Genomic DNA, 15654 nt, shown 5'->3' on the forward strand with positions numbered 1-15654 from the left:
TGATGATCCTTCGTTTCATTAGAGGCTGAAAATGGTGATTCTTTTTCTGTCATTTCTTCTGCATTTATTAGCTGGAGTTTGTCTATGAAGAATAATTTCCCCTCATAAACTATTTGGATAACTTATGATGCAATTTGTACAGAAAGGGACAGGATAAATGGTTGATTCTTCCCTGTTATCATTTCCAAACTAATTAGTTTTGTGTCCTAGCAACTTCCAAAGGTGACCAATGATTGTTTTTTAGTATCTTTTTTGAACTCAGAGTTTTAAAGACGAATCCATTGCACACTTTGTTTTTGTTTTCCCAAATTGTCCTGTCTTTGGTGAGTGAAAACTCCTTCAAGTTGCTCTGGGCTCCTTAGACTCGACCCCAGTAGCCTTTGGTAATGTCCTTGTCTTTCAGTATAGTAGAATGTCCCGAGTTCATCTCATACATTTCACGCCCCAGACCTTGAGTTACTCGTTTCTCTAAGGTGCATGGTTTCTTTTAGTGGGAAGTAGATTGAAAGACCACGTTACGTCCTGGTACTGCCATTGCTCACTGAGCTTTCATTGCTTTGAGGGTCTTTCAGTAGGCAAGTTATTTAAAAGGAGAAAATAATCATGAGCTGAAACTTGTATTTGCCATTTAAATGTAAGATTATAGTATTTCTTAATATAAGAACTTTTATGGTTTTATTTTTTTTAATGTTGAAATGCTTGATTCCTAACAATATTGATATTGCTACTTGTTTTTAAAATATTATTACTAATATTAGGACAATAAGACTACTATCCAATGATGATATATAGTGAAAATTATGTTTTAAGGTTGTTTAGAATAACTGTTTTCTCTTTGTAGTTATGACACCAACTTGATATACAGCAAGGTTTATTTGTTTCACTTTTCAACTTTTAAGGATTGATTTTTTTTTAATGTTTTAAAATATATTTTAACAGCTTTATTGAGATATAATAATTCACATTCAATTCAGGATGCAATTCATCCGTTTAAAGTGTACATACAATTCACAGTTTTTAGTATATTCGCAAACATGTGCAATTATTACCATAGTCAGTTGTAAACATTTTCATTTCAAAAAGAAATCCCATACCTTTTAGTTATCACTCTTCTATCCCTTCATTCCTCACAGACCTTTGCAATGACTAATCTACTTTTTCTCTATAGAGATTGTCCTTTTCTGGTCACTTCATGTGAATGGACTCACACAAAACATATTTTCGTGTGTGTGTGACTGGCTCATTTTACTTAACAAAATGTATTTGAGGTTTTTCTAAGTCTCTGTGATCCAAGGGAGTGGTTCAGTCTCACCCTTGGTTCTGGGATTTTCACAAAGGTGTCTTGTCTATGGATAATTGCTGTTAATAGATGGTCTTTTTGTGAGTGGGACTGAAGTTGGCAACTACCTATTCTACCATGTTGGTGATATCACACTTCCTATTTATAATAATTATGTGTATTGTATGTGATTTATCATTAGTCTTTATTTAGTATGTCATCTTTGCTTTTTCTAAAATTCCTTTTGATATTTAGGAACATTAATCTTTATGTTCAGCAGTTTTCTTTGTATGTAAACCCTTTATAGTGCCTATATTTTTATCTATTGCTGTATAACAAATTACCCCAGATTAATAGGTTAAAACAATATTTGTTTCCTCAGTTTCTGTAGGTCAGGAGTCTAGAAGATGCTTAGCTGGGTGATTCCTACTTAGGGTCTCTCATGCATCTCCAGTCAAGCTTTTGGCCCAGACTGCAGTCATCTCAAGGCTCAACCGGGGCTGGCAACTCTGCCTTCATTCCCATGGTTGTTGGCAGGCCTTAGAAGACCCACTGCCAAGCCCACTCATGTCATTGCTGGCAGGCCTTGGTTCCTCACCACATGGGCCTCTCTATAGGTTTCTCAGTGTCCTTACAGTTAGTAACTGGTGATCCGAGAGAGAGCCAGACAGGGCCCAAGATGGTACCAGTTCTCTTTATAATTGATTTCACATGTGACATCCATCACTTGTGCTGTTTTATATTTGTTACAATACCTAAGTACAGCCCACACGCAAGGGGAGAAGGATTATATAAATACCTGAATGCTTAGAAACAGGTATCATTGGCTGCCATCATAGGGGCTTTCTACCACAAATCTCTTAATTCTTCTTTATTCTATCTCATTAAATGGTTTGATTCCTACCTCTTATACGACTACTACTAATCTTAATCTACTTTTTGGCTATCTTTTCTTAATTTTCATGTAAAATTGTGTCCTTTTGGTTGGATGAGCCCATCCTCTATTGTATTCTTCAGGAAGGGAACATGTTTGTAATATTCCCTGGGCTTTGGCATGTTCAAAACTCCTTTTCTGTAGCCTTGATGATGGAAGGAGAGCTTGGTTGCCTGTAAAATCTCTGACTCAGGCTTTTTAAAGTTTTTGGAAAATATTCCTCTTCTGTTTGCCCATTTCATGGTTTGCTTTTACAAAGTGTACTGACATCTAGTTCTCTTTTTTTCATACATTATTTTGACTTTTTGTCTGGATGCTAATTTTAAAAATTCTTTACACTCTAGTAGTTCTTCCAAGATATATCTCAGAGTTGATCATTTTGGGTCAACCTTCCTGGGTAACCACCAATTCCTTTTGCTTGTTTTTTTAATGGAAAATTTTCTTGGATTATAGTTTTAAATATTTAGTTCTCCTCCTCCAGTACTTTATTTTTCTTCTTCATTGGCTCCAGTTATAGCATGTTAGAACTTCTTTAGCTGTTTTCTATTTCAATCATCTTTTTTTTCTGATTGTTTTTCTTATTTTAAAATTTCATATTAATTTCTTTGGGTGTTTTATTGCTTTATTTCAGTGTGCCTTATTACATTTTCATTCATATCTATTTTCCTTTATGCACCACTTTCCCTTCCAGTTTGGTCTGGTAATGCCTTACTGTCTTTTGAACTTTTAATGCTTTTAAGGTTTTTTAATTTGATGTTATATCCAGCATTTCTCCCCCACAGGGTTAAAAAATCTAGCCTGCTATTACTAAAAATAGAAATCCCTACTTAGTCATAAGTGAAAGTGTGAAAGTGACCCTGTGGCCTGACTATACAGTCCATGGAATTCTCCAGGCTAGAATACTGGAGTGGGTAGCCTTTCCCTTCTCCAGGGGATCTTCCCAACCCAGGGATCGAACCCAGGTCTCCTGCATTGCAGGCACATTCTTTACCAGCTGAGCCACAAGGGAAGCCCTTACTTGGTCATAAATGGATTCCCAAAGTTGCAAATGTCCTAGTAGAAGTATAAGGAAATATATTCAGTGGGGAAATGTCATATTTCTTTGATTTGGAGGTATTGGGCAGCTGATTAATGCCTTATTTATTAGTATAGACTTCAGAACATTTTCAGAAACTTCTTCCCCATATCATCTCATGCCGCCTTTTTCAATTCTCTGCCAGCTGTGAAGGCCTGAAGCCTTATATTTATTCTGTTTGAAGGGTGTCATGAGAGAGAATTGTCAAATAAGCAGATAAAGTAGCAAACTATGAAGTATATTTATTGAGCAGTTTTTGTTTATCTGGGGAAGATAAAAATACCAAAATGTAAGAGCTGCTTGTGTTTTCATGTCTTCCCTGAGCTTAGTCCAGAATCACTTGTTTTGTCTAAAAGGGGTCCCAGAGTTTGGGATAAGGCTAACTCTAGACTGGCTCATGGAATAGACTCCTACAGTTAAGGCATTGGTTCCAAGTACTGGATGTATTTTTGAAGATCAGTATTTTCTAAACCTTCTTGTATTTGAAAAAGCTTCAAAAAATGTGACCTATATTCAGAAATTAACTGCATTTGTTCTAAAACTTTTTGTTTTTCATTCTTAGGTAAACAGAGGAAATAGCTAAAAATGACAAGTAGAAGTATTGAGGAGTCCATGGGGGCTGTTCATATGGGGTTAGTCAGAACACTTAAAGGATTCCAAAGCAAGATTTTACCACCCATGAGTCCAAAGGTGGTTGCAGAAGATGAAGTAAATCGAATGGTAATGTATCAGAGAATTTCAGAGTAAAGTATCTCCTATGAGAGGAGAAGTATCTCTCAGAAAAATACCTTTCTCCTCTGGAGAATGACAATGGCTGCCTGGCATTCTCAGAATATCAAACAGAATATCAAATATTCTCAGTTTAGTTAACATGGTAGCTTGCTACAGAGCATAGATACCTTTTAAAGCCTGGGAAGTTTTTGAAATTACATACATCAAAGTAGAGGCTTAAATTGCTTACATTAATCAGTTGAAGTAAGACTATACAGACAAAGCAATGAATAGTAGTTGTTCTTGGGTAAGCCCTTGCTGGGTTATTTAAATGATAGGTAACATTTTTTCTCATGAGATTAGAAAGTGTTAAAGCACTTTATGTTCTTATTTGGGTAAGTGGATGTGACTGGCTATTGTATCTGATGATCAGCTGAGAGCTCTTTGGAAACAAGATATGCTCTTATGATTTCTAAAAAGTTCAAACTCATTCCTAGGCAGCACAGTCACACTTCCCAGATCCTTTACATTTTCTAAGACTTCTCTTTAACCAGGTATAACATGATAAACACCCAAAAGCTTTGCTTGCATGTTGTAACTTCGGTTGAGAAATAGAAATGTCTCAGACTCTTTAGCTCTGAAGCCCTTAAGTGATTTTAGAAACCTAGAGTTTTATGCTCTTCTGAGCATAAATGTTAAGCTCATTGGACATGCTCCTGTGCAGTTTCTTGCCCTTCCTCTCCCCAACCCCATGTTCTTTTGTGTGATTCCTTTAAAATCATAAGGAAACGGCAACCATATGTCATTTCAAATTATTGTGCAAAAAGCTCAGAAGTGCATGGGTCCTTCTCTTGTTTGTATTATTTAGTTATTTTAAATGTTTTATAAGGGAACTTAGTGGCATTCCAGAATTATCTTGAAAGCTATAAACACAAATTATTCATTACTGGCACTTAGGAAAACACTTTTTCAGTATTACCACTTATGAATCTTCAGCTCCTGTTGTTTTCAATTCTAGCTGACACCCTCGGAGTTCCTGAAGGAAATGTCCCTCACCACAGAGCAGAGACTGGCCAACACCCGTGTGATGTGCCGACCACAGATCATTGAACTTTTAGATATGAGGGAAACAACACATCAAAAGGTAGCTGCTTTCTGTTGTATTTGTGTATAAGGTAGATCCTGGAATAATGTGACTGTTCTAAAACAGTAAGAACTAAGCAGTACTTATTGTTTTGGGGCCAACTAATCCCTTATTGAATTTGTTTTATATATTCTTTTTCTACATCTGTTGATGTTGGTATCTATAATTTGATACCAAGAATTGCAGAGTACAAGTAACTTTTGATTAGTCACATTTCTTCCTTAGCTACTTCAGAACACTGTGGTTTACATAGTAAGAGTAATCCCGAGAATTATATTAGTCAAGCCCAATTGGGTTATCTTTCTAGAAAAAGAAGTCCCTTCTTAACTGAGCTGTCATTACTAGAAAGGAAGAAGGAGGAATTGTTTATTAAAACAGGCATTTTTGTCTGTTCTGGCTCATTTCCAATAACAAATATATCCTTTTAGTCTGTAAAGAATAGCTATTTTGATGTTTCTGTTTTTGAATGTAAACTATATATTCCAGGCTTTAGGAACATGTTTTTAGAGTGGGTCTTATTTCCTACTTTTAAATTATTTTCTTGAATTATACGCTTCAGTTTTTATGCACAAATTATGGTATGAGCCTCCCTTAGTTGAACTCCTGGAGATTAGACCCCTCTCAAAGGGTTCCTAGCTATTCCTGAGGGTTTTTCAGAGTGATTTCCCTCAAGAGGAGTGATTGCCTCAGGCTGTTTTGCTCTCCTTGGCTTGCCATTGCCTCTCCTGTCTAGGATATGCATACAATTTACTCTTTTTCTGAGCCCTGCCAGCTTTAGTTATTCATTGCTTCCTCTTTTTCCCATGCTGCTGCTGCCGCCGCTAAGTCGCTTCAGTCGTGTCCAACTCTGTGCAACCCCATAGACGGCAGCCCACCAGGTTCCCCCGTCCTTGGGATTCTCCAGGCAAGAACACTGGAGTGGGTTGCCACTTCCTTCTCCATAGCCCCCCCTCTAACTTCAAGGCAGGGAACACAGCTTCTTCCAAAGCTAGTTCATCATAATTAAGGGCTATCTGCTTCTCTCCCAGAGCATAACTAAAACCAGACTGTGTGTATTGTTGTGTGCTACTGCTTGTGGATGTGTTTTAATGTATTTTGATTGAGGCTCTTAGTGTACCACATCTCATCTTCTTTCATCTTCTGTTAACTCAGTCAGTTATTTTTTTACTTTATTTTCCTGAGTTTTGTTTGTTTCTTATTTAAATGAGATTCATACCTTTCTCATTTCCTCAAGAAGAGATTATGGAAACTCTATGTCCTTTATTTTATATGTTTGACAATATTTGCTTATTGCCTTTAGAGGTGAACTATAGACTTGTTGGATGTACAATTTTGGGGCCACATGTTTTCCCTATAAGAGCTTTGCAGGCATTTTCTTCACTACCTTCTGGTTTTAAATGATGATATGAGGAAACATTGAAAGTGAAAATTGCTCAGTCGTGTCTGACTCTTTGCAACCCCATAGACCTAGTCCATGGAATTCTCTAGGCCAGAATACTGGAGTGGGTAGCCTTTCCCTTCCGCAGGGGATCTTCCCAACCCAGGTATTGAACCTAGGTCTCCCACATTGGGGCCGAATTCTTTACCAGCTGAGCCACGAGGGAAAGCCCAAGAATACTGGAGTGGGTAGCCTATCCCTTCTCCAGTGGATCTTCCTGACCCAGGAATCGAACCAGGGTCTCCTGCATTGCAGGTGGATTCTTTACCAGCTGAGCTATAATATTAACTTGTGTGCCCAAAGGTTGTTTATTCTTATTTGATATCCAGTGATTTTATTAGGGAGGCTTCCCAGGTGGTGCTAGTGGTAAAGAACCTGCCTGCCAGTGCAGGAGATGTAAGAGATGTGGGTTCAATCCCCGCGTCAGGAAGATCCCCTGGAGGAGGAGATGACAACTCACTCCAGTGTTCTTGTCTGGGAAATCCCAAGGACAGAGGAACCTGGTGGCCTATGGTCCATTGGCTCGCACAGAGTCAAACTTAGCATGCATGCAGCATGCACAGTGTTATTAGGATGTGACTAAATTTTTCCTAAAATATTATATCTGTTACTTTTTGCTAGAAAGTTTTCTTGGATTATCAAGTATTCATGCCATTTTTGTGTTTTTTTTTTCCCTTTAGAAATATCAGTGGTGAAGATGCTGTATCTTCTTTGCCCTTCTTCACCTTGTATTTCCTCTCTAATCCATTTTAAACTTTGTTCATTCCCATTTCATTGTAATTACATTCATCAGCATCCTCTGTATCCCTTCTTTGAAGTGTGTGTGTGTCTTAAAATTCATTCTTAAGCTCGATCAGTTCAACACCTTTGGGTCATCTCACAGCATTTTACATAGTTAGTATCTTTTTTGTACCTTTTAATTCACTTGTGTCTCAGATATCACACTCCTTTGGCTTTCTTCCTACTTAACTGGTTGCTTTTTTCTTATTTGTTGGCTCTTTCTCGTTTTCCTAATCACTAAACATTGGAGCTCCCCAGTACTTGCTCTTTAAACTTCTTTCTCTTCTGCACTCACTCCTTAGGTGGCCCCTTGTAGGAACGAGGTTTTAAATTTCACCTTTTAAATGATTACCTTCATAATTATATCTCCTACTGTGGTCTAGCCCCTGAACTCTGGATCATATATTCAGCTCAGTGTATGATTGGCAGCTCAAACTTAAAATCTTGAAGATCTAAATTTTGCATTACATTCTTTCCCTAAAGTCATGATCTTTCCTCCATCCACCATGTAATACCTCCATTGATCTGTTTTCCCAGGCCAAAAACCTTGGTGTTATCTCTGATGCCTCTGTTTTTCTCACATCTTATGTGAAATCCAACAAGGCTAGTGATCACAAATACATCTCTATAATCAAACCACTTCTCACCACCTCTGCCACCACCATCCCATCCAACCCATCATCATCTAGACTCCTAAAGTAGCCTCCCTGTGTCCCTCTGATCACCCCATTATCAGTTCTCCACAAAGAAGAGTGGTTTTTTAAAATGTAAACTAGAACAGGTTGCTTTCATGTTGAAAACTGCCTAGAAGCTTCCTGTTACCCTCATAATGAGAAAGTCCTGCAGCATCTGAGCCTGCATCCTTCATAGTCTTTTCCTTTGTCTCTTCTGGAGCTCATTCTCCTCTAACTGCACCTCCTTTTGCTGCTCTTCAAACACTCAAAGATACTTCTTACCCCAGGGTCTTTGCACTTGTTATTCCTTCTAACTGGAATGCTGTTTTCTCAGATCTTTGCATGATTTCAATGCAAATCATGCCATAGAGAGGCCATCCCTTGACTGCCTATCCCCATTCATGCCATCTCCTTGTCCTGCTTCGGCTTTCTTTATAGCTTTAACACTGCCCGACCTTGTTTTATGTATTTTTATTCTTTATCCATTTCCTCAAGAATTTTAGCTTCATGAGGCAGTGGTTTTATTGGCTTTCTTCACTACTGTATGCTCAACATATGGAAAGCATTAGAAATTCAATTAGCATTTATTGAATTGGTGCTTGAATTTTTTATCGCTTTTGATTGCTTAATCTTCCCTGGAACTCTTGAATATTTGCTTTGTGCTCTCTGATTTTTTTCTATTATGTTCTTTGAACTTATGATGAAGTGGTGTAGTTAAGATTCTTATTGTTTTCATGGCAACCAGAAAAGTGAATATTCATTTGACGTTTTCTTTGCTTCTCTTTTTCTTTTTTTGGTGAGTGTTTTTGTATAGATCCTGGTTTATTTTTCATTGTGATTATTATTATCACTCATCTTTGAAATAAAGAACGGAATTCTTCCTGGACTTGCTGTTTTCAGGTAGTTAATGTTGAGGCAGGGCTGGTAGTATTGCAGTCCAATAGGAATTCGCCATGATTCTAGGGGCAGCTCTTTATGAAAGAGGATTGTATGTGTTTGTTTATTTGGAAAGAGGATGAGAAGAAGGGAGGAGATGTGACAGATTTGTGTTAGCCTTTTCTTCCCCCCAGAGTTCCCCAGCTATGATTCTTCTAGCCTGTCTAAATGATGGACTCTTCCTATAAATATGCATATTAGTGTATTTTCCACACACCTGCCAGTGGTTCAGTGTAGATTTTTTTTTCTTTTAAAATAAAGTGATTGGGTATTTCTTCCCATTAGGGAAGTCCATAGAGTTTCTTTAGTTTCTCTCAATAATGGTTTGTAGATTTTCCAGATAAAGGTCTTACACATCTTTCATTGGATTTATTCCTATGTGTTTTATGTTTTAGAATGTGGTTTTAAATGGTATTGTTTATAAATTTCATTTCCTAAATGTTCATTGCTAGTACAAAGAAATATAATTGATTTATGTTGACTTTTTATTCAGTGACCTTGATAAGTCACTTATCAATTCTAATTTATGGGTTATTTTGAATTTTTTAAAATTAATCAATTTTAATTGGAGGATAATTACTTTACAATATTGTGATGGTTTTTTGTCATACATCAACATGAATCAGCCACAGGTATACATGTATCCCCCTCATCCTGAACCCTCCTCCCACATCCCTCCCCACTCTATCTCTGGGTTGTCCCAGAGCACCAGCTTTGGGTGCCCTGCTTCATGCATCAAACTTGTTCTGGTCATCTGTTTTACATATGATAATGTATATGTTTCAGTGCTGTTCTCTCAGATCATCCCACCCTCGCCTTCTCCCACTGAATCCAAAAGTCTATTCTTTACATCTGTGTCTCCTTTGCTGCTCTGCATGTAGGATCATCAGTACTATCTTTCTAATATATGTGCATTAATATACAGTATTTTTCATTCTGTTACTCCTTTTAAAGTGTTTCCTTGGTTCTTAGTGTTAATATTCATAGGTATGTGTAGTAATTTATTATCTTTTCCAGTCATTTCTGCCACTTTGTGACTATATGATTAATTTATTCTTTCAACTGTAGTTTCCAGGAATTGACCTGGATCAGGCGTTATTCCAGCCTTTTCCATCAGAAATCATATTTCAGAACTACACTCCCTGTGAAGTCTATGAGGTCCCACTGGTTTTGAGGAACACTGACACAGTGAGTATGTTTGCTGGGATGGCTGTACCTTTTATGGATATATAAGAAGGGATTAGATAGAATGGGATCCTGTAAGGTCTTAGATAAGCTCTTTAATTTGATAGACCTAGGAAAATAGATGAAGACATGCCCTTTGATTATGAGCTTGATGAAGTCAGGACTGTTCTGGTTGTTTTGTTGCTAAATGCTCAGTCCCAGGGCAGTACCCGCCATGGTAAGCTCCCATGTGCACTAAGTATTCTGTTGAATAAAGGATTAGCTAGATGAGTGTCATGCAGTTCTCACCAGTGACCATTTGGGAGAGGTTTTCATTTAAGACAGTGCCATTACTATTCATGTTTACATACTCCACATTAGAGCCACTATTTCCCACTATTATAGCCACAAATTCTAGCTGTAATAAAGAAGGGGAATTAAGTGAAGTCTCTGCAAGAATTAAAGGCAAATGGGAAGACTTGCAGTTATATTCACTACAGTAGCTCATTAAAGGAATCAGTGATGCCTTTCAGAGAAGGTATCAAGTCTACTCATATGAATTGCAGTTGTTGAGCCAATGCGTTTAGATTATGCAAATTATATTAGAAAAAAACTTCAAAAAGAGAAGTTCCCGTTTTCTCTTTTCCATCTCCCACCTTGTACCTCAGATAGCCTTCAGAATTTGTCTACATATAGATTTGGATGGCTTCTCCCACTGTCTGTTCCTTGTTTCTTTGTGGTTGCAACTGAGGATTTCTTCTCCATTATGATGCCTTTTCCCTTCAGAGATAAATTAGGGTTTATTTCCAGAAAGAGTATTAAATGACCCAAGATTTTCTTGACATATAACAATGATGAAAGAAAGCATAATGCAGAATGTCAGCATGAAGCACAGTTAAGCGTGAAAAGTAATCAGATAGGGAGGAAGACATTAGAGAGATGCTAAATATCAGGTGTTAAGGACAAGTAGAAATACTTATAGAAGACTTAGAACAGTGAGACTAAAATTCTAGGTATGATAAAAGTGGGAAATTAAGTGAAGACTATGCAAGAATTCAAGGCAAATGGGAAGACTTGCAGTTATATTTACTACAGTAACTGATTAAAGGAATCAGTGATGCCTTTCAGAGATCAATGAGGTTATTTAGTGACAGCAAAGTCAGACTTCAGAAGATGGAACATTTAGTTCTTCACTGCAGGAGAGTTAGCCAGAGAAGCTCATGGGATGGAAGCTAAACGGTAGGCAGAGGGAAGAAAAAGAACCCAAGATGTTTATACTCAGGTTCGTATATCTCAAGAAGAGATCAGTTACAGAGGGCTGCCAACCGGTTTAGTTTCTCACTTTCAGTTCTCTTTTTCCCTTTCTCCACTACTTTTGGACTCTTGTTCAAGTTTTTTTAGGCTATTAAAGGCAGAGAGGACCTAGAACAAAAGGTACTCCTCCCTGGCCATCAACAAGAAATGATTGTCAGTGGGTGTAGTGAGCATGTCAAGGATAAGAGGCATGTGTTAGCCTTGTCTACCAAAGGACACTCAGTTCTTGTGGATAAAACCCACGCCTCTTGGACAGATGCTGTTGGAGTATTGGACCCCATGAAAAGAAGGTCCTCATCCAAGAAAGTTCAGCTGCCAACAAGCAGACAGGTTCTCTAGGCCAGGCAGGCTTGTTCTTGGTAAGTTAATCCCAGGACCCTTGTACAAGGTGGCTGATGTAAGCCTGCTTCTCTACTTCCTATTTCATGAAGGAACCACTGAGATAAATTTAGGACACTGAAAAATGCTCTCTGTGTCACTCACCTTTGGCTTCCTCACTGGCTTGGAATGCCAAAGACAGAGCCTGGTTGTTGTTCTTCTATCTCTTTTGAACACACAAGTTGAAAGGAGGCCATGAACACTCTACAAGCCACAACACAATTCACTTGGGGTACAATTATAAGCACCCAGACTCCAGAGTCAGATTAATCTGGGATCAGATTCCAGGTGGGTGCTCTGCTAGCTGTAGACTTTGGGCAAGTCACTTCACTTCTCCAAGCTATGGGGATAATAATTGCACCCATTTCAGTAGGTTGTTTGGAATATTAAATGAGATAATGGATGTAAAGTATTCAGCTCAGTGCCTATTATTAGTAAGCACTAAAGCACTGTTAGTATTATTACTAGTGTCGCTGTTGTTTTCCTTTCTAGTTTTTAATCCACAGTTATGATCTTACTAAAAGTACTCCCAACAAGCTTATATGACATCAGTTAATACATCATGAATGCCATTGAACTTTTCTCTTAACAGCAAAGCCAGTTCTATTCCTATCAGATATGCACACATCTCTTACTTATCTCCCCAGTCTCTAGTCTTCAGATCTGTCTGAATTCTCTTTGCATTTCTTCTTCCCTTCCACATCTGGGCTCCAGCTTTGAGAGGCTGTGGGGTTTCTTGTTTCCTCATTTTCCATCTGAGACTCCTAGGATGGATTTGAGATTGCTGGATGGCATCATCGACGCGACAGTTAGAACTGGACATGGAACAACAGACTGGTTCCAAATAGGAAAAGGAGTATGTCAAGGCTGTATATTGTCACCCTGTTTATTTAACCTATATGCAGAATACATCATGAGAAACGCTGAACTGGAAGAAACACAAGCTGGAATCAAGATTGCCGAGAGAAATATCAATAACCTCAGATATGCAGATGACACCACCCTTATGGCAGAAAGTGAAGAGGAACTCAAAAGCCTCTTGATGAAAGTGAAAGTGGAGAGTGAAACACTTGGCTTAAAGCTCAACATTCAGAAAATGAAGATCATGGCATCCGGTCCCATCACTTCATGGGAAATAGATGGGGAAACAGTGGAAACAGTGTCAGACTTTATTTTTGGGGGCTCCAAAATCACTGCAGATGGTGACTGCAGCCATGAAATTAAAAGACGCTTACTCCTTGGAAGGAAAGTTATGACCAACCTAGATAGCATATTCAAAAGCAGAGACATTACTTTGCCAACAAAGGTCCGTCTAGTCAAGGCTATGGTTTTTCCTGTGGTCATGTATGGATGTGAGAGTTGGACTGTGAAGAAGGCTGAGCGCTGAAGAAGTGATGCTTTTGAACTGTGGTGTTGAAGAAGACTCTCGAGAGTCCCTTGGACTGCAAGGAGACCCAACCAGTCCATTCTGAAGGAGATCAGCCCTGGGATTTCTTTGGAAGGAATGATGCTGAAGCTGAAACTCCAGTACTTTGGCCACCTCATGCGAAGAGTTGACTCACTGGAAAAGACTCTGATGCTGGGAGGGATTGGGGGCAGGAGGAGAAGGGGACGACAGAGGATGAGATGGCTGGATGGCATCACTGACTCGATGGACGTGAGTCTGAGTGAACTCTGGGAGTTTGTGATGGACAGGGAGGCCTGGTGTGCTGTGATTCATGGTGTCGCAAAAAGTTGGACACGACTGAGCAACTGAACTGAACTAAACTGAACTGAACTTTCTTCTGCTGTCTTTAAATCTTTTTTTTTTCTTTTAAAAAGAAATCCTCTCCTGTTCCTGTGTCCCTAGAGCCTCTACGTCTGACCACCCCTCTTCTCACAGTTACATTTCCTTTATTGCTGGGGGCTGTCCAAGATAGGTCTATGTACTCTGGGTGAGGCAAGCAGGACAGAAGAATAAGACTTTAAAAGGATGGAACTGTTTGAACCTGCTCCGAGACTGGCCTTGCTGCCAGTCTACCTTCTACTGCCCTCTGTGTTCTTGCTTCACAGTAGTGTTGGGTGGGGCAAACCTGTAGGGAAGGAAAGTAGAGTTAGGCCAGGGTTTGATTCTGAACTCCATTGCTTGGTGAAGCTGTAACTCTTAGGGCAAGTGTCTGTTTCCTCATCTGAAGAATGAATTGTAATGAAGCTCAAAGGTTATTGCGAGGCTCAAGTGGTGCCTCATGTACAGTGGATGAGCCATAGCAGGAGTGCAGTGTGATTTCTTCTCCCAGAGTAGTTCTCAGATGTTGGAAAGTCCAGTGCAGCTCCCCAGTGTGTGTAGGTGGGGTTTTAGATGATTAAGCAGTTAGTTTTCAAAAAATAGTCACATTTAAATAATAAAATAAAATTTTTCAATAATAGTGCCCATTACTGGGTTTTTCTTGCAGATTCCAAGGATGGTGAAAGTTGTTGAGGAAAGTTCACCTTACTTTAAAGTAATCAGCCCCAAAGATATCAGCCACAAAGTCGCTCCAGGAGTGCCATCCGTGTTCCGAATCCTCTTTACACCAGAGGAAAACAAGGTAACAGCAGCTCTGGCAAGACAGTGGTTGGATGCTTGTCGCTGGCAGTTTGCAATTCTGAACATTCACGGAGGTGGTGGCGGTGGTAGTGGTGTTGTCGATGGTGTTGGGGTCACTGATGGTATTGCTGGTGGTGGTGGTGAGAGGAATGGTCAGGGTGGATGAGAGGAGGGGATGGTGCACCACTGGGAACAGGAAAGAACTGTCAAACAGTGATGAGGGCTTATATGAGCTGCAGTAGCCAGACTGTAAAGAAGGGTAGCCTTCTGCATGCTTCCCTGGCACCTACCTCAGCATATTTATGTTGGACAGTGCAGCTGGAGAGGCACCAAAAAGGGAAAGACGTGGTCCAGGGGTAGTGAGCTGAGACAAAGGGTAGAGATCACGGCTTCTTGGGAGTTTGGGATCCTAGTTAGTTACATCCTTCCTCCCCACCCTGTAATTAGTTTAGGAGAGAGACCTAAGATTCAAATGCTGATCACAGTATCGGTCTCATTAATGGCAAAGAATGTGACCAGGACCTGAGGCCCAGAGAAGGCCTCCTTCTGCTCCCTAGTGACAGTGGATAACCAATCCTCGGGGAAGGGCTCACCTCACCAGTAGCTCCGCCCAAGCGCAAGTGGCGAAGCTAGAGCCGAAAGCAGAGGCCTGCCCTGTCTTCTTACCCCTGTCTGCACAGAGCCTGAGTTCAAAAAGAAGCCACTTCCGCCCAGCACCACCACAGCCATCAGGCATCTAGCCCATTTTCAGGCTCTCTCTCCTCAGTTGTGTAAATTCCAGTTACTTCTGGAAGGAAGAACTAGCTTGAGGGACTGGGAGGGTGGCTTCTCCCCACCCTTTCTCCAAGAGTGCAAGATTGCAGGTTGAGTTTTCCTCTGTAAGGGGCAAAGTGGGGACTTGTGTGGAAGAGAAAAGGATTTTGCCAGCATGACTGAAGGAACGAGGACAAAAAAAAAAAAAAAAAACAAAACAACAGCACACCAAGGCTAAAGTAGGCATAACAAAATGCCAGTGTATATGTCAGGTTAATAGTGTGTAGGCTTATCTGCGGTGTGCCATTACAGGTGGGATCAGAAGAACATGATGGGGATAGTGAACTAGCTTTCACTCCTTTCTTCCCTATCACTAATACTTTTCAGCTGCTGTAAATGTCATTAGCGGTGTTCCTGCTGCTGTTGCTACTGTTTCTACTTTTCTAGAGAGCAGGGATAGAGGATTTACTGTGACCTGCCAAGCGTGGATCACTGTAGTCAGTGGTTA

At 39.6% G+C, this 15654-nt stretch overlaps 1 protein-coding gene across 2 annotated transcripts in view; it reads left to right on the forward strand.

Moving 5' to 3' along the window:
- HYDIN (HYDIN axonemal central pair apparatus protein) overlaps positions 1–15654 on the forward strand; it is a 420256-nt gene that overhangs the window by 88962 nt on the left and 315640 nt on the right. For both annotated transcript variants that reach the window (XM_044932144.2, XM_044932145.2), the window contains exons 3-6: positions 3851–4008; positions 5018–5143; positions 10040–10159; positions 14260–14394. In XM_044932144.2, the coding sequence (XP_044788079.2) occupies positions 3874–4008; positions 5018–5143; positions 10040–10159; positions 14260–14394 (516 nt within the window). In that variant the 5' untranslated portion in view covers positions 3851–3873. The remainder of the gene's footprint in view (positions 1–3850; positions 4009–5017; positions 5144–10039; positions 10160–14259; positions 14395–15654) is intronic.

This window comes from Bubalus bubalis, chromosome 18, assembly GCF_019923935.1.
Source record: "Bubalus bubalis isolate 160015118507 breed Murrah chromosome 18, NDDB_SH_1, whole genome shotgun sequence".
NCBI classification, from domain to species: domain Eukaryota; kingdom Metazoa; phylum Chordata; class Mammalia; order Artiodactyla; family Bovidae; genus Bubalus; species Bubalus bubalis.